Source organism: Amblyomma mixtum, chromosome 9, assembly GCF_055824585.1.
Source record: "Amblyomma mixtum isolate Tamu chromosome 9, ASM5582458v1, whole genome shotgun sequence".
Lineage (NCBI taxonomy): Eukaryota > Metazoa > Arthropoda > Arachnida > Ixodida > Ixodidae > Amblyomma > Amblyomma mixtum.
Window position 1 is genome coordinate 102,221,210 of NC_143020.1, and position 23,501 is coordinate 102,244,710.

The 23,501-nt window shown below is 47.7% G+C and overlaps 1 protein-coding gene across 3 annotated transcripts in view; it reads left to right on the forward strand.

The window, feature by feature from the left end:
* Positions 1-8,516: 8,516 nt before the first annotated feature.
* Positions 8,517-23,501, forward strand: part of LOC149330409 (cGMP-inhibited 3',5'-cyclic phosphodiesterase 3A-like) — a 321,644-nt gene continuing 306,659 nt past the window's right edge. For 2 of the 3 annotated variants that reach the window (XM_089560952.1, XM_089560953.1), the window contains exon 1: positions 8,517-10,020. In XM_089560952.1, coding sequence (XP_089417078.1) covers positions 9,271-10,020 — 750 coding nt within the window. In that variant the 5' untranslated portion in view covers positions 8,517-9,270. The remainder of the gene's footprint in view (positions 10,021-23,501) is intronic. The other variant, XM_089560954.1, reaches the window with a different exon arrangement.

Sequence of the window (23,501 nt, forward strand, 5' to 3'; positions counted from 1 at the left end):
GCACGCAATCAGGAGTTGAAAGTTTTGAGGTGGTAAAATCTCCTTCACATAAATTGGAGCTAATGGCGTGAAAATTCCCCATATGCGCTTTTTCTGCAAGAGGGAGCTTCAATAATGAAAATGATGCATAGAACAAATGTTAATAAGGGAGTAATTACTCATTTACGTCCACCCGAGCGCAGCCATACGGCCACAAAGTGGACGTCAATGAGTAATTCCTCCCTTATTAAAAATCAACTCAACCTTGGGGGATTCCCCTAAATATTTGGTCAGAACAAATGTTACTAATATCTGGCTAAATTTTAGCAGGCGCACCCATATGTGTACACTGTGCCTCAGTCAGCACAGATGAGAAGGTTGTAGCTGGTGCCATGAGCCGAAAGACGTATTTATAAAGAAACAAGATTGAATCGGCTCATGTGAAACGGAACTTGTATGCAACGGAAAGGAACAGAAATCAAAACTCATTTGTAGGGAAACACTTTGAAGTAGTCTTCCATCGCAGACACTTTGCATATCCGGTTTCGAATCTGAGTCATTGAATACCAATTTTTCAGGTAGCGATGCATGAGAATTTCCCAGAACCATTTCCAAACACCAGTCGAGACAGTTTATTTTTTTTCTTTTGCCGACGGCGTCTTGTTACTCGTCGTCCACTGTCTCAAGAGGAACTGGCTGTGGTTCTACCGCCGTATCCATTTCGTAGTTTTCAACGTCTGGCTAGAAGGTACAAATTATACTAATGAACTTGCGCCATAGAGAGAATCTGAATCAAATCGAAGGTTCTGCTACTCACAAATCAATTGGCTCAGACTGACTCTGATGTCCTAGTCGCCACAGGTATTAATTTCAGACGTGCTGTCATTACAAATTGTACTTATCATTTTCTGAATACTGTCACTAGTGAGTGAGTCTTTGGAAATTCATTGCACGATTATTTCTGAGGGCTAAGTATCAAGAATATACCTCGTTTATTCCCGTAAGAATGTCCTCCACAAGAAACGCAATTGTTTTCGTTGGGCCAATTGCGGTGCGTTGCACACAAACGTGCACGCGAAAGTGCGTCCGTCAATTTCAAATGTAATAATGTTTTAATCTGACGTAAAAATAGTCCGTATTCAGGGTCTCTCGTCTAAGATTTTCCAGAATTCTAAAAATAGCCTATTTCAGTAAGAACGCTTCTTTCTGCGTAGCTGTGTCAGCGGTGTAGTACCTCAGAATACAGCTAAGGCGCGCGCTAACCAGCAGGTTGGTTAACTAATTTTGAATTGTTTAAATTTTAATTATGGCTTTTAGGCTCCTTAATCATTGCGAGGCATGCAGGCCACCGCAATATCCATATCAGTTTTTAGAATTTCGAAAACGCGGTTACCCTCGGCGCTGTGGCCCAACAAATTCTGGCTATTTAGACGAGTTACGTGCACTGGAGAGGTTGATTTGCCTGCAAGCTTCTCGAAAGCGCAGGTATTTTGGCGGGCTGCAGCCAAAATCTTGCTGTGGCCAAAATACAGATATGTAAGCCACGATTGAAGGAGGATGTAACTGATTTATGTTATTTATTTATTTATCGTACCCCTCAGGGCCAGAGGCATTACAGAGGAGGAGTGGCAAAAACACAAGAATAAGATTAGAAAAATACAGCAGAGAGACAAATTTAAATGACACCTGAGTATACAGTGCTAGCTAAAGCTCCACTGAACATCTCGTAATTATTGATGTCGGCAATATCTATGGGAAGGTAATTCCAGTCACGCGAGGTACGCAGCAAAAATGACTCAGAAATATTTGGTGTAAGAAGAAACTAAACCAACTTTATGATTATGGTCAGTACGATCGGATAGCGGTTATAGCTAGTTTTGGCTAGAAATTGCCTGCTTCGAGCGCAGATATGAGTGAACAAACGGAGAGTGGCAGCGAATCTTTTTCGCTGAAGAGAGCTAATAAAGCTTCCGGAACATTTTCCCTGATCAAGCCCTTCATAGTAGAGGAGGACTGCATGTGGTGTTTACTGTTTCGAAGACAGTCATATGTGTACACTCTTTCACGAAAGTTTGCAGGCCTTCGCTACCGCGGCCGAAGCGGAGAACACGAAAGTGAAAGGGCACATCTCCTCGCCGGCGGAACCTCGGTGTCGACAAGCGGGGCGGATACCAGCGCCGCCGCTAAGGAGCGCTCCCGCTCTGATCACGGTCGCGGTGGGTTACAAACTTTTGACGAAGACTGTACGCCTCGACATTTTTTTCAGTATATGCCCATTCGGCATTGATAACAGATGCTAGAGTGAAGCATTTAAGTTGCTCGAGAAAGAGATACAAAACGCACCAAAATTTTTTCTTAGTATGCTGCTCCCAAATCGGCCGCAAGTGGCGCGGTAAGCTACAGGTGCATCCTGTGGAGACAGCACCAGTCGATCACTGTATGGCAGAGCCTGGCACGTGGGTACAGAATGTTGACCGCGCGCAGCTGCAAGTTGTAACTTGGTTCGTTGTTGCTACTCTTGTTATCTATTAGCATGTGTTCAAAAATGGTCGGATGGAAAGCAAATAAAACAAAAAAGGTAATGAGGTAAGTGCAGCTACAGGAAATGAGAAAGATAATGTAAAAGTGCGCAAACGGATATGAGAAGCAACCGGCAGATGTCTGTGCAGTCGGATAAGCAAAAAGAATGGAATAGAACCGTTCAGTGTATCCGAAGGAGTTTTTTGGTTTTTTTATTGTTTATTTGTTTACATGCAGTGTTCCCAGTGGTTTGTCACCTCGTGGTCAGGTAGCAGTTATTATTTACACTGATTCTTTCAAGACGTGCAGAGCATTAGATTTCAAGTTCATGAGATTGCAATAGAAGTCGTTTACAGCATCGCCTACAAAAGGAGGTTCCATAGTCTGTGTGTGTATAGGTACTTCGTTTAAGTCACAAATGAAAAACTAGCATTTGAAGCAGAAAAGGCTGAAACATTGCAAAATGATGCAGACTTGCAAAACAAGGTTATGAGAATTTTCTAAAAAAAATGAAGAAAAATATAACTGAATTTTAATGACAGAGCGAATAAAACCGACGGAGCTAGAACTTAGAGCCATTAACAAGCAAAAAGTTTGCATAAAATTTTCATCCGCCGACATGAAACAGCCAGGTATAGAAGGAACATGGGTGGAAGTGTTTGAGAAGGCCGTCGTTTATTAGGCCTCGTTTCGTCATCATTGGATGCGAGCAGTTTGTACTACGCTACGTAATCTGGTTAAAATGTAAAGAGAGCTTGTCATCATGTCTGCTCCCAGACCTCCGATGTGACGCCTTCAACGGAGGCTTGCAAGAAAAAGGCCAATCCCTGAAACCCGCCTTTTAACTGAACGTAAGAGAATATGATCACGGTTATCTTTGCGTTATGTTAGGCTACGCTTTCCACAGGTATAACGAATGTCCACGCTGTGGTTTGCGTCACACCCCCCGAGATTACTAGAAATTAACTTGAAATACGTAATATAAGCTGTGCCTTTTAGTCATGTCTTGTGTAAAGTGGCTACGTGTGTACACATCAAATTTATATACATCAAATCTTGAAGATCCGTGTGCCACCCACGGACGTACTGAAGGGGAGCTTCCAAGTCCACTGTGCGCAGGTCAAACAATGAAGCATATTTTGCATGTTGTATTCAAGCACCAGACAACATTGGGAACAGCACATAGCAAAACAGGACACTGAAGGCAATGCAGCACTCCAAGCACAGAAAATTAGGAGTCACTTTGGCGACTAAAGTGGTGCAAGGCGAAAGCCTTAGTACAGCATTCTACACCATGTTCGGGTTTCGCCCACAGAGATCTGCACAGGATGTCCTGCTACAACTCAATCGGGCTGTCCTTGACCCCGTCGAATGCGCTCACAATGACAAGGTCGTACTCGCCTTGGATTTGAAGGGAGCATTCGACAACGTTACCCACGAGATCATTCTCACCCACCTTTCTCAAACTAACTGCGGCAGAAACGCCTTTCAATACATTCGGCAATTTTTGACAGACAGACAATCTTACATTCTAATCCAGGATAAGGAACATGGCCCTTTTCATTTAGGAACCAGGGGTACACCACAGGGCGCGGTGCTCTCTCCCCTTTTATTCAATCTGGCTATGATGCGCCTACCGGCCCAGCTGGGCGCTGTCACCGGTGTACAGCATGCGCTGTACGCCGATGACATCACCCTGTGGGCCACACAGGGTTGCCTTGGAGACATTGAGGCCAACCTGCAGGAGGCGGCGACCATAGTGGACCGTTATGCTCGCCGCTGCGGCGTCCAATGCTCCACCCAAAAGTCTGAATTTGTGCACATACGCCCCTCGCCAAAGTGCACAGCCAAAATTTCATTGTCTCTTGAGACAGGTCCAATCCCTGAAAAAATCGAAGTCCGGGTACTGGGGCTCTTTATACATCAAGACAGACGGTCAGAAACAACATTGGCCAAACTCCGTCAGGTGGGGGACCAGGTGGGCCGCTTAGTCCGCCGGGTTTCTAACAAGCGCGGGGGGTTACGATGTAAGGACGCCTTGCGGCTGGCGCATGCATTTGTAACCAGTCGAATTCTATATTCGACTCCATACCTCCACCTGCGGAAGCCAGACGAGGATTCACTCGAAGTCATCCTCCGCAAAATTATTAAGCGGGCTCTGGACCTCCCCGTGACCACCTCCAACAAACGCCTCCTGGGGCTGGGCATGGTGAACACATTTCGGGAGCTCCGGGAAGCTCACTTGACCAACCAATACACACGTCTCTCGAAGACATCGTCGGGTCGCCGCCTTCTTGCCCGACTACACATCCAACACACCACTCTCATGGAAGAGCGCGTACGTATTCCATCCCAGTGGAGATGCGCCCTCCACGTGCGCCCTCTTCCCGCGAACATGAACCGTGAGGACCATAATGGCCGGCGCCTGGCGCGGGCGGAAGCCCTGGCCCGCCACTATGGATCGAAACCCGGCGTATTCTACGTGGATGCCTCCGGCCCCCACCATGGGGGATGGTTCACGGCCGCAGTCGTCCACGAATCCAAAACAGTGAACGGCCTTACTTTCCGAGCCCGTGACATAACACACGCGGAGGAGGTCGCCATTGCTTTGGCTGCATCTCATTCCAATTCAAAACAATTATTTCCGACTCGCGAGGGGCATGTCGGAACGTCGAGCAGGGCTGGTTACCGTATCTAGCCTACCGCATTCTCCAAAACAGCGTCTATACCGGGGACCCCGCTCACCGGCGTATCGTTTGGGCTCCTGCTCACATGGGCCTTGAGGGAAATGAGGCAGCTGACGCCGCCGCCCGCGCGCTCTCTCACCGGACATTCCCCTCCGACCCCGACGATCAGGAACTCGAATTCTCTCCAGCTTACTCGTTTAAAGACATTTCTTTACTTTATCAATCTGGCCATAGTCTTTATCCCCGCCCGTGTAAAGGTCTCTCAAAGGCGGAGGAGCGGCTCCTGCTTCGCCTATATACAAATACTTTGCTGTGCCCGGCAGCTCTAAAACACTTTGACCCTTCTTTCTCTGGCAGCTGTCCGCACTGTGCGGAGAAGTCTTCGGACATCTACCACATGGTGTGGGCCTGCCCCTCCAACCCTGCTATCCCCCCTCACCCCAACCCAACCCGGGAGGACTGGGAGGCGACCCTGCTCGGCTGCTCTGACCTGCAGGCCCAACGGGCCCTGGTCGCGCGAGCCCGGGCAGCGGCCGACGCCACTGGGGTCCCGAACTAGGGACCTCCACCTAGTACTTGTGAGGGCTGGCCCCCTTTGGGTCAGCTCATACCTCACCTCCCGAAGTTTATCTGTAAATAAATGTTTTCCACCACCACCACCATCACGAATGTGGTTGTGAATGATGATTCAAGTGCTGCCAGCGAATGACGCGTCCATTGGCTTTCTGCGTGTGTTACTGATGTCTGGTTAACATGTTAAGCTTCGCCTGTAAGAGTGGAACGCGACAGCGTCTCGCAACGCTGCCAGGGAGTCCACAGAACGCCATCGCCAATTCGGCTGTACGCCTTGCTGGACGGTAAATTTATTTTTTGAGGAAAGGAAATGTATCTCTCTCGCATATCTGGGTGGACACCTGCACCTCGCCGCAAGGGAAAGGGGGAAGATGGGAGTGAACGAAGACGCCGTATTAGCTAGACGCGCCTTTGTTCATTCCAAACCATTCAGCTGGCATTACGGAGTGGCTAGCGTGCTCGTATCGCACTCCGGAGACCCTGGTTCGATTCCCCAACTCGACCAATTTCGTTCTCGGTTTTATTGATTTATGCGGTCTAACTAGAAAGGTTAATTAGACTATTTCATATTTATATTATTGTATTTCTATCCATCGTGTTCTGTCATTCACCTGTCAATTGTTGGAACTGTCTAGGATGTTCGACACAACGTATATGAAACGAGCAACGTCGAACTGAGTGGAATAATCCAAGAGTATCTGTCCTCGCTTCGGCGAGTGCGGCTTCGGCCGCTTACCTGATTTTTTTTTTCAGCAGCGTCCGCTCCGGCGGACGCAGTTGTTCCTGCGACGCGCGTCTTATCTTCCCTTTTTGTCTTTGCTCTGACCTCTCAACTCTTCTCTATCTGCACGTGGCAGCGGTGGTGGCTTGGTTCGAGCCAGTAGCAGGCCCGTGCAATTTCCTTTTCATCCTTCTCTCAGTCACAACAACAACAACACAACGAACTGAGTGGGGAAGTGCGTGGTGGTGGAGCGAACGCGGTTTCGTACTTATCTGTTTTTTTCAGCAGCGTCATCTTGCGCGGACGCTGTTGTCGCTGCGGCGCGCGTCTTTCTTTTCTTTTCCTCTTTCTTCTGACCTCTTCATTCTCCTCTGTCTTAATTAAGCAATTAACTAAACTCAGTCCAACTTAGTTGGAGCATCACTATACGATCCCTTTGATTGGTTGCATGGTTACTAGCCAAAGTACAATTGGCCCCATTTGAAATTCGCGCACTGTGACGTCACGAGCATTTCGACCAATTGAAAAGCGTGACATTTTCTGTCGACAACTCCTGCTTACAACGATGAGGCATTAAAGGCTTCCGCCTTAATACACAAACACGTCAGGAAACATCACGGCCACATCTCTAATCAAAGCTCAGCTCTGTACAGAAGGCCTCTACAAGTTCGCATATCCCCCAAGAAACGTTACTAATGGGTGTGCAGCATAATCCTTCATTATTGGCATTAGCCATGAGCGCAAGGACTTCCAGTTACGACGAAGGCTGCTAGATTAACCCATAGTTAAAGGGTCATCATGTTTCATTTTAACTTATATGGAATTTTTTGGTAGCCCATGAGCCTGAAGTGTGTGCTTCTAATGTTCTTGACTCAATTTTACTCTGATACATTTCCACACGGTAACATTTGACCGCGATATGGTAAACTTTGAAATTGTGCACTAGGACAAATTGTGAAGGAAGCATTGAAAGACAGCGGCCCTAAAACGAACTTTTGTGGCACACCTGAACTAACTAGTGCAGACCAGGAGTTAATTCTGTTGTCAATCTTTAGATGTTGTCCGTGCCCTCTGTAACTAGCTCAATATTTCGTTTGCTGGCCAAAATTTTATAGGTTCTAGGATAAGTAGAAATGATTCAGCCGATCAAAACTTACCAAAACTTCCTACTCAAAAGCCTAGGAATGTGTAATTGCCAAATGCTCTTTCGTAAAATTTTAAAAGTCATATGGAAACAAAAATCGTCACTGAAAAGCTGCTCGCTCTGTGCAGATTACCGGCTCAGAGTATCAGCCCATCGTTCTGCCGGCAGCCTTCTAATGGAGCGAAGCTCATAGGAGCTCAGGATGCCCCTGAAATGGTTTTAAGTTTCAGGTCAGAGTGATTGCCGAAAGCAACAGCCACGAAAAAGAGAATCTCACAAACCACATCGCAGGTGCATTTCACTTACGTAAAGGTCCAGCCGCGCTCTAGCTCTTACACATCCTCGCTTCGGCTGCAGGCTTTCCAACTCAGCCAGCGAGCCGCTGTTCAACGTGTTCTGGCCCTGAGCGCCTCTATCGCTTCACGGTCGTGAGCCGCTGATATTGGGGAGGCCAGCCGGCGCTAACTAGGATTTCCTCCTGTCGTTCCATCTCCAAACAAACGCCGCGGAGCGGCGAGTACCGAAAGCGGAGTCCAGCTGCTGGCCAGCTTTCTACCGCACGAAAGTGAAAACAACAAACCGCCGAATGTGGCTGGAGGGGGGTGGAATGGTAGAGAGAGGAGGTGGGGAGGGGGGAGGAGGGAGGAGGGAGGAGGGAGGTGGAAAGGCCGGCCGCTTGAGCGTGCCGCCAAAACACTTCCCGCTCAATTCCGCGCGCGCCAACGTCGAGCGGCGCAGCGGCGCAGTAAGCGACGCCAGCGCCGCGCAGCGCCACCGATTAGGTTCGGGCCGTCTCCGGCGCCGTTCCCTTTTCCCCGGGTCGCCGATACGTCATATTGGCGTCACCGCGGGACGTCACGGACGTCACGGGGCCGAGGCTATCCCAGAGGCCCCCGCGCCAAGCACCGCCGCCAGCCGGTGGCGCGCAAAGAGGCGGCGCAAAGTGAACGCGGGGAGGAACCTGGAGCTCCAGCGCAGCGGCGGTTGTTTTTCCTCGCGGCTTCCGTGCTGTCCGAGAGGAGCGCGCCGGTTTCGCTCCTCAGCTGTTTGGCGCCGAATTGGTGCTGCGCTGCGCCGCGCCACGGCCGCTGCTGCTTCGTCGTCGTCGCCGCAACGAGTGCGCGCGGCCCGCCGCTATTGCCGCGCAAAAGAAAAACCGCCGCGCGTGTCTGTCGTGATCACGCCGTCGCCGGTTTCCCCGGCTGCTCTGTGCTGGTGCAGTGGGTGTGCGCGTGTGTTCCGGCGCCGGTACGCGCCGCTCTGCGGTGCGCCGCCTCTACCGTTGTTGTTGTGCGACGCTGCCAAGTGTGAGACAGTGTAAAGCACCGGTCGTCATTACAACCACACTTCCATCACTGCACTGCGAATAAGAAAGAGTGAAGTACATAAACACGGGACGCCCACTTCTTGCCGACACTGTCGGCATCCTGACTCGGAGGTGCACAAGAAGAGGCATTGGGAGGAAAGAGAGAGAGAGAGTATTCTGACTTCCCCCGCGTTCGCCATGCCGGCGGCGGAACCCGAGTTCCTCGCGCTTGGCGCGTCCGAGCCCGCCGGCGCGTGACAGTCGGGCGCTCACTCGTTGTTTCCCCGTCCGTCGTCAGCCGCTCTCGACGACTCTCCTTCGGTGCGCCGTCGTCGCCGGCATGGCGACGTCCTCGGCGGCCGATCACGGCGTCGGCGGTTACGTCTCTATCTGGCTGCGACCCCCCGAGCAACAGGCCGCACCGGGCACTACCGCTGGACGAGCCTACAGCTACTACAGTGGATGCGGCGGCAAGTGGGCTCTGACAGCTACCCTGGGCACCATCGCGGTCGCCTCCTTGCTACCCGACGCGGCGCGTTGCGTGGTGTCCAGCTTCGTCCCGCTGTGGGCGGTGCTGTGCGCGCACTACTGGTTCTGTCTTGCGACCCGGGGAAACTTCAAGGCTTCTGATGGCTTCGTCGTGGCCCTGTCGGGGATCGTCGGTGACCTGTCGGCCGGTGGGGTCGCCGGACGTCTTCCCAGTCCCGCCGGTCTTCTAGCGTCCACCGCTGTCTGGGCCGTGGTCTCTCTGTCGGCTTGCGCCGTGGCCGCTCCGCGAGCCCTTGGTGCACTGCCCTCCCTGGCCGCCCTACGACTTGTGGCACTGGTGTCCCTAGTCGGAGGATGGCCGTGCTGGGTGCGCGCCACCGTGGGACACCTGTGCGGACTGTGCGGACTGCTGGCTGCCCGGTTCACCGAGGCGCAGCTTCGCGCCGGTCACGTGTCTTCGCTGGTGTCCCCCGACGGAAGACTGCTGGCCGTGCGGAGACGTCGCACCGGAAGCTCGCCGGGACTGCACGGACTTGCCAAGGGTCGCCGTACGTCGCTACCCGTTCTCGGACAACGCCAATACTATGGCCCAGGGTACCAGGTGAGACTGTGGTGCATGCAATGCCGTGCGCTATGGCCGCTTTGAACGCCTGGAGCCCTCGGCTTGCAAGAACGTAAGGTCACCGAGCTAAGAACAAAGGAAATGGATGACTGAAAGAAATGGAAACGATATGCGAATGACGCCCAGGTGTTCGAAATAAGTAGATGGCACAACGTTGCCACCTTGTCGTCGCTAGATGTCGCTGACCGACCCAGCACAGTCCTGTATCGCTTTGGGAACGGAGATGTAAGAGGCCTGTACTTTTTAGGATCCTCAGCTGGAGGTCATAGAAGATGAAAGAGTAGTTCGGGTTCCTTCCATGGACACTGTGCACTTTGTTGCGAGCTTCGCTCTACCTTTTTTTTTCAGGCTGCAACGAAGAAGATAATGCAGCGTAGCTGTCAACGCGCTTGCAATGACCATTGAAAAGGTACTCAAGCGATAATGGCATCCCCAGTTCCCCGCTCCTTGGTGGCGTAGAAATGGCCGATGGCGCTTGTTTGATAGGCATCAATCATGTACGGACTTTACCAAAGTTCGAGAGTTTGGGCCGCCAGGATTGCTTGAGTACTAACTGTCTTTTCGCGCCAAGCCTAGTCATCCAATTTCTGCCACACGGCTTTACACACCGCCGAAGCTGCTTAGCGCGTGTGTGTGGTAAGTAGTTTTTTACTGCGAAACACGCCCGCCGCAGCTGGTGACGCGAGATGATGCGAACGAAAGATAACTGTTGCACGGGGGACCGAACCAGGCTCCCTTTCTCTCTTTCGTTAATTGAACACGCGAGAGCATTCCGGCGGAATAGCTGGCGCGTTCACAGTTGCGTCAAAGTCGACGCGCTCCTTTCACGTTTCGCTCGAAAACAGAGAAGGGGAAACAAGGAAGGGAAAGGGAAGCGCACAATTTTACCTTGTGCCCGGGGCATTGTCGGAATCTCACTAATCGGATTCGGAGGGTTGCTCCAAAGCTGCCCTTCATTAGTGGTCGCATTGGTTTCTACAAAGAAATGCCTGAGTCGAGATGAAAGGATTGTTTGGTTCAAATGGCGGGGACTTACTATAAGACCGGAATCTAACGCGAACTGGCCGACGTAAACAGCTTAAGCTCTATAGCCTTTTGATGTCAAGTGAGTGTGACCGGTTATTCAGATCTGTTTTCCTGCGGACAGATTATCTTGCGAACTGTAATACATCAACAGGCTAGAAATCGGTGTCTAGATTGCACACTTATTGAATATCGCGTATTAATGGGCGTTTCAACTCGGCCGGGAAGTTGATTGAATAGCTAATAAGCGACTGAACCGCTACATGAGAAAGCTGTGCTCGACCCCGTCGCTTTCTGTCGAATATCAGTTAATTCAATGCCTTGTTGCTCCAGCACAAGCGTGTGTAGACTTAGGTTCCAATATTTTTTCTATTCCGATGTGCGCAGTTTGTGAGTTTGACGTTTTTGCGTACGTTCACGTTGCCGTGGTTTAACGCAACTTAACGGGTTCGCATAAGAATGAACACGCGGCCCAAGTGACTGACAAATGCACTGTAATAAAAGACGGGGTTTTGCAGCCGATGACCGCCAGGTGGAAGCAGAAATTTTTCAGCTGCCAGGTGCTAGAAATATAACGGGAGCGCTTATTTGTTACTCAGGCAACAAAAGCCGAGCTTTCTAATGATTCATGATGATGTTAGCGCCAAAAACGAGGACCAAAGTAGGAGAAAAGACACAACACGAGCGCTTCTCGACCATTCATTTAGTTTCAACGTCTGACGTCATGGATGACAGTTTATCGGGAAGTGTATGAAGGCATGCGAAGAAATGGAGAAGAAACTGAAGAACACAGTTTCTTGTTCACTTTTACCTCTGTTTCTAGCTTGAAACGGAGTTAAACGAACAATGCACCTAAAGGATGGATGGCTGCTTCAAGAAAATAAGGAACAACTATCATGCTCCCCGCTCAGTCTTGAGAAGCGATTGTTGGCTTCTTTCTGATAAAGTGTTCCCTTTAATGATACTGCAGTCTGTACACCCGTTATCTGGTTTGGCTATGCTGGTAAACTCGAAAACGCACGCAAAAATCTCCAAGTGCGGTTCAGCATTTCTGAAACAGTAATACAGCAAGTTCACGTGGATACGTCTTCTTGCTGTGGAATATACATTAGCCTGCTACCATCATCAGCTTTCTTTGTTGTTGCTCATGTTGAAAACGAGACACGAGGCTTATGCTAGCAAGTAGCAGTTGCTTGTTTTGAGCTGCGGGCCGGAACTACACTTCGGCGTTAGTAAATTGAAACGCGCACCCGGACACGCCATGCTAGGATGCTATATGTGAATGTGAGGACCTTTTAATGGCTCTGTTTTCAACGGCACGACATTTTAAAGTTATTCAGCCATGTCTGTTTCGCGATTTTGAAGCGAAAAAAAGGTGAATAAAGAATTCCTTAAACGGCACCGCTTCTTTCTGTCGGTACTGCGTTCGTATGTTGATCATAGCCTTTGTCGCCATATTTTAAAGAGAAATGAGGAAAGGTGAAGATTGTTCTGAGGGCACTGTAGCGTTTTTTTCACCGAGAAGTTCATAAGTATTCAGCCTCGCTCGTTTCAGGATTTCAAAAGTAAGACAAAGGTTTCTTTATAAAAGGTGAACAACTGTTTCGTGTGCCCCTTCGCTGTCAAGTGCGAATCACCCGTGTCACTTTGCGGAACGTCACTCTCCACACTTACAACAGCCGACAGAAATGAATAATTAAACGAACTGCCCGACAACTGACACCTTTTGTGTACTGAACCCGAAGGTATTTCGAAAACGGTTAGTGCGTACAGCTGCTGCATTGTACTGAATCCCAATGAATTCGCAGGTTTTATACGTAAAAATGCTACTCTTGCCAAAATCAATGTGCATAATACTGGTGGTTACCTTTTTATATCTTGTGTGTTCTGAGTGCACGATCTACATGTTTTTTTATCGGCTGCATATCACACGCTGAAAATCTATAGTTTCATTGTGCTTGTTGAAATTGTGTAACTAGACATTAGTACTCATGCCATAAACTTGGCTGTGGTTATATTATCATTACGTGTGTTGCTGAACATAACCGTAATAATAAATATTTTATTGCTCATAGAAATATACAGAACAAATGAGCTACTCAGTCCAAGTCGTTGAGGCTTGTCAGGCTATACGCTGCAATCGATGACAGACCTTCAGCATAAAAGCATACACAAAGAATACAATAATACAGATGAGATCCCGCAGACTAACTTTAAGCGCTAAAGCACCCATACGCTCACCAACACCAACCAAGAATCTTATCATCTTTGGATATCGTGTCGTTGCCTAGCAAAAGCGACGCCACGTTAAGTTTAAAAAAAAATGAAGTCATTATCCCCTACTGGGAGTCGAACCCGCGAAGGCACGCAGAGATCACCTTCGCAGGCCAGTGCGCGAGAGCAGTATAGGCTTTCGCCGCAGCAGAACACGCCTCGTGTTAAACTGCAACCCACTTTCGCGCTCTGCATTGTGCACTGTCGTTATCGTCCACTAATACTGCCCGTGATTTCGCACTATAATTGGTTTAACCAAGTCAGCAAACCCTCACAATTTTTTTTCATGACTATAACTGGAGCAGTTCTATTACTTGGAAAAGAGTTAGCTGTTCCCTGTAAGTGTGCACAGTACTGTACACCGACTTTGCTGAGAAAGGTTAACGATGATGCGTAAAGCGCGAAGGTCAAGAACGAACTGAAGAGAAAGTAAACAAAAGGATGCAAAAGGGTTTGCCGGGATAGCTGGTTCATTTCTGAAATAAAGAGTTAACTGCGCGAAAGGGTTCTAAGTGTCGTGAATGTGTCTCCCTGGTGTCCTAACCCTTTCGTACAGTTACCTCTTTATTTCAGAAAGTAAAGGTACGGTATAGATGCCTGTATATGAGTTCATAATAGTTAAGAAAAAGTTTCTGTAATCAAAAAGTTGTACACTTATAAAATGGACCGCAATTTGTAACTGTACTAAAACTTTGTTTAGCGTGTGTCCGTCTATTTTAAACACACAGATACACATGCGCACACACGCAGATACACATGCGCACACACACGCGCACGCACGCACGCACGCACACACGCGCACACACACACGCACACACACACACGCACACGCGCGCACACGCGCACGCACACACACGCACGCACGCACACACACACGCACACACAAGATTTCTTGCCGAAATGAATATAAAACAGTTGGGACTCATGTAGCTTTCACCGCATGCACACACAGACACGCACACACACAGACAAACACACACACACACACACACACACACACACACACACACACACACACACACACACACACACACACACACACTAAAGCCCACACGCACACACACACACACTAAAGCCCACACGCACATACAAACACAAAAGCTTTCTTGCCGTAATGAATATAAAACAGTTGGGACTCGTGTAGTTTTCGCCTCACGTATCAGCGTGGAGAAAATTCGGCTCGCCCGGTTTTCTTCCGCTTTCTTGTGCACAAAGATTTCGCCTGAATACACAAATTGACACGGTCGTGGGCTTTTGTGCGCGCGCGAGCGACGAAAACGCGAGCGACAGCGGCGACGGATCGATATCTCTGTGTGCGAGACAGTCGCCAACAAACAGTGCGTAGGGATACGCCTGTCTACGCGTTTTATCTCGAGAGGTCGCGCCCGGGACCTATGTATATGCGCGAAGAAGAAAGGACGCGGCCAAACCCGAGATCGTCGGTACCCCTAAAAGAAAAAAAAAATGTTCGTCGATCATGCGACGCGCCTCCTCGAATTCCGTCACATACGTCTTGTCGTGACGGCTTCGGCTCTCAAGATGCTTTTTTCTGTTTCTTTTTTTTTTTCGCCGAATGTTTCCTATTTTGTTTTGTCATCGCGTCCTTAAAGCTCTATCGATATTTATGGGGAGTTTGAAGTTGGTTCCGCCCTATTGTTGTGCTCCCGAAACGCTACTCCTCGGAGAGTCCGCGAATGTCACTTGATTTTCTTCGGAACGTTTTCTGAGAAACTGTAAAGATCGCAGCGTGGCCTTGTTCGTGACCTCGCAGTCATGATATTCACTGCTTTTCGGAATAGTATTATCCTAACTGGGAGTATCGGCATATACGCAGATATTTAGACTTGCTTTTCCTATTACTCTGTTTCTACTCTCGTGCGTCCATCTTGTAGCACGATGTCTTATCGGATGTTTGTTTTTGTATAACTAATACATATACACATTAGCGCAAGATGTGACAAGTAACCATGCTGTATTGAATACTGTTGAGCTATTTGTTTTGATTGTTTATATAAATTTATATACTTCGACTTAGAAGGAAGGAGATATTTATATAATTCCCTGTGCCCAGTGAAGCTGGTAAGAATTTTTAGGCCTTCAACCTAACTTGGATGTATGTCGTGGAAAACAAACTGAATTGGTAACCGAAATATGTGTAGATATCATGTTTTTTTTTCGTAAGGGCCCCTAGCTTGAAACGCACGGATGAAGTATAAGAAACATTACTTAAACAAGATCTTGAGAGATCCCATTGTCTGTGCTCTCAGTAATAAGGTACTTATTTAAAAGCGCCTAATTCGAGAGCATGCCGAGAAAATATAAACTTTAATACCTTAACTGCTGGTAGAGCACTGCACGTGGCTTATGAGTGTGTAAATTAATCAGGTGGAAAAAGAGCAGGAAGCTAATTAGGGATCAGATTTCGCACAGTGTACACGCTTTTTAATTATGTACAACGTAGCTGCCCGAAAACTGCGCGCTTGGTTCCGCATTTAAAATGCTCAGTATAGAGTTATTCTCAAACTGCCGATGACAAGGGGTTAATTTTAGCGAAGTAGTGGTAGTGTAACGTACAAACTAGTCATTACTTCGCAAGCCGTCGTAATGCGGACGGCTGCAAAGATTAGTGTGCATAGTTTCTGTCCTTAACTGCGACTGTCGAAACGTTGGTCCTATAGCATAACAGCGCTCAAAACTCCCACCTGCAGTTGCGCGACGCACGTGAACATTAAAAACCCAGACTATTTGGATTTTCGCCCTGAGCTCCTAACAGCATGCGATGTTACATGGCATGTCAATTTGCCACTTTACCTGATGTGACTTTGTTATGTGGCCGTGAGAACCTGAAGACGGTCGTCTAGCGTAGGAAATAGCTGGTTGATTCTCATTAGACTGAACACTCGTGTCTTGAGGTTGTGTTGAAAGCAGGAGTCACGCGGATGCAAACCTGTTTCCGACCTAAGCGTGACGTTACTTGTTGTTATGAATGAATAAGAAAATAATCTTTAGAGAGAACTGACTCCTCCTCAGTCGCAGATCCTCCATCTGGAAGGAAAAAAAAACATGGTGCGAGTGAAGGTGTGTTTGAGTTATTATGGAATGAGTGTGTTCTTAACTGCTAAGTTGAAGAGTCATTGTTTTCCGTGAAGTGTGTTCTCTAAAAACCCTGCCGAAAGTTGTGAGAAAGGGGCGAGAGAGGGGGTGGGGGGTGGGCGGAGGACTAAAAATTGCAAGGTTTTTAAATTGAAGTTAATGCGTAGACACATTCTGTGAAGCGATACCTTGACCAGCTGCTGAAATTTACTCGATGAACTAAGATTACGTGTAGGATGAAAGTTCGTTAACTAGATTGCAATTTTTAATTAAGAACTTTGCTTCTTAAATGCGCTCTTCTAAGTGCACTATATCTGCGTTTTACGGCCGCGTCAGAAAGGGGGTGATTACAGTTTTCAGTGTTCTTTTTTTGCACATTGTTTTCTTTTTTAGAAAGTTCCAGCGCACTGCTCTGTGTACGAAGGTCGGAAGTTAGACTTAGCGCCCGTCATGCGCCACTGCCTGACAAAAATTTCTTTAGACAGTCCACAGACTGTCCATAGACTTCTGTCTATAAAGTCTATAGACAAATCCTAGACAGTTGTCCATAGGCAATCTATATATTTATGACCATACACTTTTAATAGACTTTTTTCTATAGACACTCTATAGACTATGAATATACAAAGAGTAATATCTATACGAACGCAATGGAGTCTATAAGAAGTCTATAGACTGTCTGTAGACCATTCTATAAGGGCTGTTGCTTGAGCAACACTCCTTCCATGCCTTTCTTGCCCTTACACTTTTGCCGCTGCAGCGGCAGACGTTAAGGAAGAAACGCATAGTTTTAAAAAATAAACTATAGTGGAGTCCTGTTCGAATGCACTCACATCTTATTGCGCGCTCTGGCGGAATCGAGACAGCGGAACGGGCCATTGCATCAAGCAATTACGGCCGCACTACGCTGGAGTTTGATTTTACGACTCGCGCTTTGCAGTCCGCGACACCGAACTGCACGGCTACACTCTTGCATTGAGGATGTTCCAAGCTTGTCTTCCGTGCGCGTTAAAGGCAAGCGCAACACTATTACGGACAGCGACCCAGAACTGCGCTTTGTCGATTTAAACCCGAACTGCTTCGAACGGCGCCGTCATGCCCGTGCTTTCGAACGCGTCAACCAATAAAAGCGCACATATATATCTACCCTAAGTGCGGGAGGCTTCGGAGATCCCGCACCGCGCTCTCCCTCCCTTCTTATCCTTGGGTAACGATCCATGATTGCTTTGTCGAAGATAGGTCGAATTTTAATGGCTTCTCGCGTGGCGAACGATTCCAGTGAGGATGGCTGCCGATATGCGTTGTATTGCCTCTATGACTTGCGTTGTATGGTCGATGTGGCCTGTATGGGCTGTATGACCAGCGAGGGTGGCTATTCAGCCTGTATGTGCGCTTTTTGTGTGGGCGGGCTTCTCCCCTATAGCATTTATGTCGGCCAGAGCTAAGTCCACACTTGCGGAGCAGTTTTCGGCCGGCTACTCTGCATGGATTTTTTATGGTGGCAGCTGTTTGTGTTTCTTTAAGGGGCAAGTGACGACGGCGTAGTATGTCTTCATTGAAAATTCATGTGTTCTGCTTCTTGCGAAAAAACTCTTTCCGATCATACGGGATGGAGCCATCCATATGGGAATGTGATCGAGCCATGTGGAACATATATGCCAGGTAGTGACCGTTTTTGATAATGTGGATAACACAACTTGCGGGCAGAGTTGGTATTGTAGTGTCATAGCTGCAGTGTAAAAGACATCATGAGAATGTCGATAACACAACTTGTCGACAGAGTTGGTATTGGAGTCTTATATCTGCAGTGTATAAGAAATATACGATAGACGCGCTGTGTTGTTTTATGTTCCAGCGTCAAATCTCTTGCGCTCTAGCTTTGATACTCGAGAGCGTATCGACCGTGATAAGCCAATTCGTTGTGATGCCACGGACGGTTGTCCCCGAACTAGCGAGCCTCGGAGACAGCAGACACTCTTAGCTCCGTATAGGCAATGTCGGAGTCCGTACAACAATAGATCGAGTCGCCGAATCCGGCGCGTTTCGTTAGCGAAGCGCACCTTAATATCTTCGTGGCTGATCCAGTATAGGTGTTTTCCCTTGCATATACCCGCTTTTTATGCTGGAAACGATCCGTGAAGGCTCCGATCGCCATTATAAAAATGGTCTATAGACTGTATATAGAGTTCTTATAGACTCCTGCCTTCCTATAGACATTTTCATTTGTGTAATCATAGTCTATAGACTGTCTGTAGACAAAATTCTACTAAACGTGTGTGGCCAAATATCTATAGATTGTCTACAGACTGTCTATAGGGTTCTTATCGCCTTATATACTAGTCCGTTGAATTCTATAGACATAAGACAACAGTCTATGGACAGTCTATAGACTGTATAAAGAAATTTTTGTAATGGATAGGGGCCAATTCGTGGGACGAAAGTTAGAACATGGAGTCCCTGATGTTCAGAAGGCGCTAGGCTCCTCGTAGACTCAGTTTCTCTTCTTTCATTTCCTTGTGTTTTTCTTCCGGCCTCTTGCCTTTTGTACGAGCGAGAAGACGCAGCGACGACGCTCTTCTCGAGGGACTTGAGCAGAGCTGTCAGATCGTCGCAATTGTTCTCTCGAGTTTTGCGCACCATCACAGCTGCCGCCTGGGACACGGAACAAATCTGCGATGGTACGACGCTCAGCGCGTCCCTAGCGGCGCGTTCGAGTAGTGGGCGAGAGCTCGTAGTACGCTCTTCTTCCCTTGCTTCCCTCTTTCATGCCTTCCGTACTCGTCGATACTTTGGGGGTGACTGCTGTGTTAAGAGATAGAGAGAGAAAAGTGGTAGAGGAAAGGCAGGGAGGTTTACCAGAAGAATGTTCCGGTTGGCCACCCTGCACTGGGGGGAGAAGGATTAGGGGGGCGTAAAAGAACAAGAAGATGTAGAGCAATGCTCTTTCGAGCAAGCGTGACAAGCAGTGACACACTCGCTGAAATTCACTGGCCACCGCAGCTATAGCGTGCACAGCTTAAGAGATACCGAGCACTGCGACCTGAGTAGAACACATCGACAGTCCTCCATCACTAACACAAAGCAGCCAGGCAGCTCAGACGTTCCACAGGGAAGAAAAGCTGCTTGCCGTTGCGGCTGATAATGTGGATGAACACATGAGACATCCCGACTTCATCTTGGAACGGTGAGGCTGGAGGATGCGTTGTGCCAGCTATTAGAGAGCTGCAAACACTAGACTGAAGAAATGCAGAATCTGCAATGCATTCTGTACAGCTGGCATGTACAAGCTGGACAGAAGTACACGCATGGTATTCACGAATGTCTTCAGCACTGCAACTGCTTGCTCATCCGCGACTGACCTAGAAACCTATAGTGTTGTTGGTTCATTGTCCGCGAATCCGTAGCGCACAGACAACGGAGAACAGTGGAGGAGGAAGATGTAGAAGAGGAAAGGCAGGTAGGGGAGAACAGTGAATTGTCATAAACGTCTGCTCTCCGTCACTTTTCGGCTGCTGCTCTACTGTTTCGGGAATAATGTGTTGGTATACACCTACTACGCACAGGATAGCCCCCGCGGAGTTATTTAGGTGCGCCGAGATGCTGCTTTTTTAGCACGAAAACACTATTGGCCTTCTTACCTGGAAGATGCCGATGTGTGGTGAAGCCTTTGAAGTTAGTCACGTGATGCGGGAAATGGCGACAAATAAACGGGTTTTTGAAAAGGGGGGGGTGGGGGGAGGGGTGACGGTGGTTAACCTGGAAATAAAATAAATAGTGCCGCGACTGGGATTCGAACCCGCGGAGGCGCGAACAGATCAGCTTCGCTGGCCACTGCACGAGAGCACAATGCTATCGCCGCTTTTTTCCCCTTAAGCAAGGTATTTATTACAGTGAAGCATTGTTCTAGGTACATGAACTATATACAAAACAAGAAGAAAACTATCGTGAATAAACACAATGCATAATACGACACGCTTAAACTAAGCACAAGAAAAGACATAACAAAGAGCACATCACTACTGCACCATAATACCAAACACCTAAGCAACGGTGCACGACAAAAAGGACAATGAAGAGCAGAGCTCTAGGAATGGTTGCCACTCCGGTTCATATTCAGTCTGTACATACAACTTCTTTAGATGATCAATCGTTCTGCTGAAGTGATCTTTTGTAGAAACAACAGATTCACAATGTCGGTCCATCATGCGGAGCATTTTCCAGAGGCTCTGTACTCCAATCAGAAAGAACATGTCTAAGGGTTCATCAACAAATGGCAGTGCAGTGAGATATCGTACAGTGTGCGTTGTCAGATGAAGTCTTTTTTTTTTCTATGTCCATTGCAAGATATCCTAAAACATTAGTTGCATATTTGCGATCGATTAACTATTCTAACTCGTTTCTGGAACATCGAAAAGGCTGTTTTCCCCTGAGTTTCTGTTTGCAGTGTCGAGGAAACGGTTGCACAAGGATTTAATTTGTATGCTGTTCTCTCCGCCCATGTACCGCTCTTTGTATTTTTGGTTTACCAGGACATGACGTACTCAAAATGATGCGCAAAATTACCGTCTACCAATACATTTTTCTATAAGCTACATAGCGAGACATTTCCGTTAAAATGTTGTTGGAAAAAACTCGGGGGGGGGGGGGGGGGGGGGGCACTTTGTTGACCTAAAGTGCTGTGAGGCAAAAGCCTTAAGCGCGGTGTTGCTGCTTGTGTTACTGATGTGTAGTTAAGATAGTAAGTACACAATTATTTGGGAACCTTAAATGCTGGAGACACTGGAGGGCGTTTGGGAGGCATCCGTCTGATTCGACGCCTTTCTGCAAACACTTTCCAGCGTCCTAGACAAAGAGAACTACAAATGCGTTTGCAGGAAGTAGCGTAGCCATTAGCACGCTCGGCTACGGAACGGAAGGATGGTGGTTCGAATCCCATCGTGCACAGAGATATTTTTTCTGGTCTGACAAGAAAAGCGTGACACCTCTGCTGACAGCCTTCTCTTGACAACCTTCTGTCGACAACGATGAGGCATTAAAGGCTTTCGCCTTAAAAAGGGTTTTGTGTCCACGCTTAATTACCGGCTTTATGATGTTGCTTTGCTATCGCCGCAGCCGATCAACCCTCCTGTTGTTGTTGTTGTTGCCTTGGTGGCATGGCACATACCCATGCATTGCTCGTGGTCGTCCTCGTCAACTTCCATTTGTGCGCAACAATCACGAAAGGAAAGGAAACGCACTTTCAATTGCGCTTTCAAGTACATGGCGTTGCTGACAGCCTGCAAAAACCTACTTTCGCGCAATATTTCTTGGTTAGCTTTTCTAAAACGCCAGCAATTGTTTTTTTCGTTGCTTTAAGTTCCGAGAAAGAAAAGCCATCGAATAACAGCGCCACGTCAACTCTGCGGGTACTGAGCGCCATAATGTATGCGACAGTTGCAGTTTCTGCTAAAAAAGAGGTACAGGTGCTGAAAACTCAGTGTGAGTTATTTGTTCAGAAAGAAACCGCTGTGAATCTAAAGTTACTTTTTTCAGTAACATGGACATGTGAGAGCAGGTTGGTTCCTGACAGTAAATGGCACCGACTACTTTATATTCGCAGAGGGAAAAGCAATCGTTGTACAACCGGCAACATGTTATACATGACACGCTGCGTGGTACAGAGTACACCAGAGTGGAAGCATAGCGGAGTGGAAAATGAGTTTGGAGGGTGGACTCAAATTTACGCGCACTCAGAGTCCCATAATTATACGTCTGGTAACGGCTACAGCTGGCTTGCAGTCAGCTCACCCACCTTTTCTGATTCGTCATCTCTCGTCATTTCTGATTCGTCATCAGCAAATGTGTGAAAATGTGAGCATTGGAAAACTTGTCCTGTAAAATATTAAATCCTTCGAAAGCAGAAACATGGCATTGAGCATTAGTCGGTGAGAACTCCTAGCAACTAAAGTAATCCAACAATTCTGGACAAAATAATTTTTGAACCGGAAAGAGTTTACGAGCGCCATTTTTTTTTTCAAAAATTGTAAGATTTCACTATAAAATCAATATTTCCGCAGATCTCCCACCGACAGGCTTGAATTTTTTTTTTTGCTATTAACGTTTGGCTATCTCAAAAGCGTTTCCCATTCGTTTTCCATGGCAGTTTTAACTGCTCGATACGAGCGGTAGAAAGAATTTAAAGGAAAGATTTTGCTGCACATCGGAAGGATGGACCATTGCCTGCAATATTCTCATTACAGTACCTTGCAACTTTCCAATATTGAAAATTTTTGTCTAAGAATGTTGGACATGTTACAGACTTGTTGAATATCGAATATTAATGTTTGCCTTTGAACTCCGCCCGGAAGTTCATTAGGACTAAGAGGTTACTCAACCGCTGCATTAGAAAGCTCTGCTCGACTTCGCCGCTTTCTGTCGAATGTCGATCAATTAAAAGCCATGTTGCTCCCTCAAAATGGTCCATAGACTTAGGTTCCAATATTTCTTCGATTTCAGTGTGCGCAGTTTCTGAGGTTTTTGCGTGCGTTCACATTGTCGTGGTATAACGAAACTTAACGGGCTCTCATAAGAATAAACACAACACGCACGGAAGACACCACACGCAAGGCAACACACGCAGTTAAACATGTCCACAAAGTGGACATGTTCAGATCTAGCAGATTTAGTTGATTAATTCAACTGTATTGACTTCATGATTTGCTCCGTGATTCTAGGAAACACACCAAGAAACTTCATTCGTGACATTTCACTAACATGAAGAATACAAACGTCATTGGTCCTAACCGCCGCCGCGGTGGCTCAGTGGTTATGGTGCTCGGCTGCTGACCCGAAAGACGCGGGTTCGATCCCGGCCGCGGCTGTTGAATTTCTTTGGAGGAGAAATTCCAGAGGCCCGTGTACTGTGCGATGTCAGTGCACGTTAAAGAACCCCAGGTGGTCGAAATTTCCGGAGCCCTCCACTACGGCGTCTCTCATAGCCTTGGTCGCTTTGGGACGTTAAACTCCATAAACCAAACCATAAACCAATCATTGGTCCTAACCCTATGTCGAAAGGAAGAAGACAAATAAGA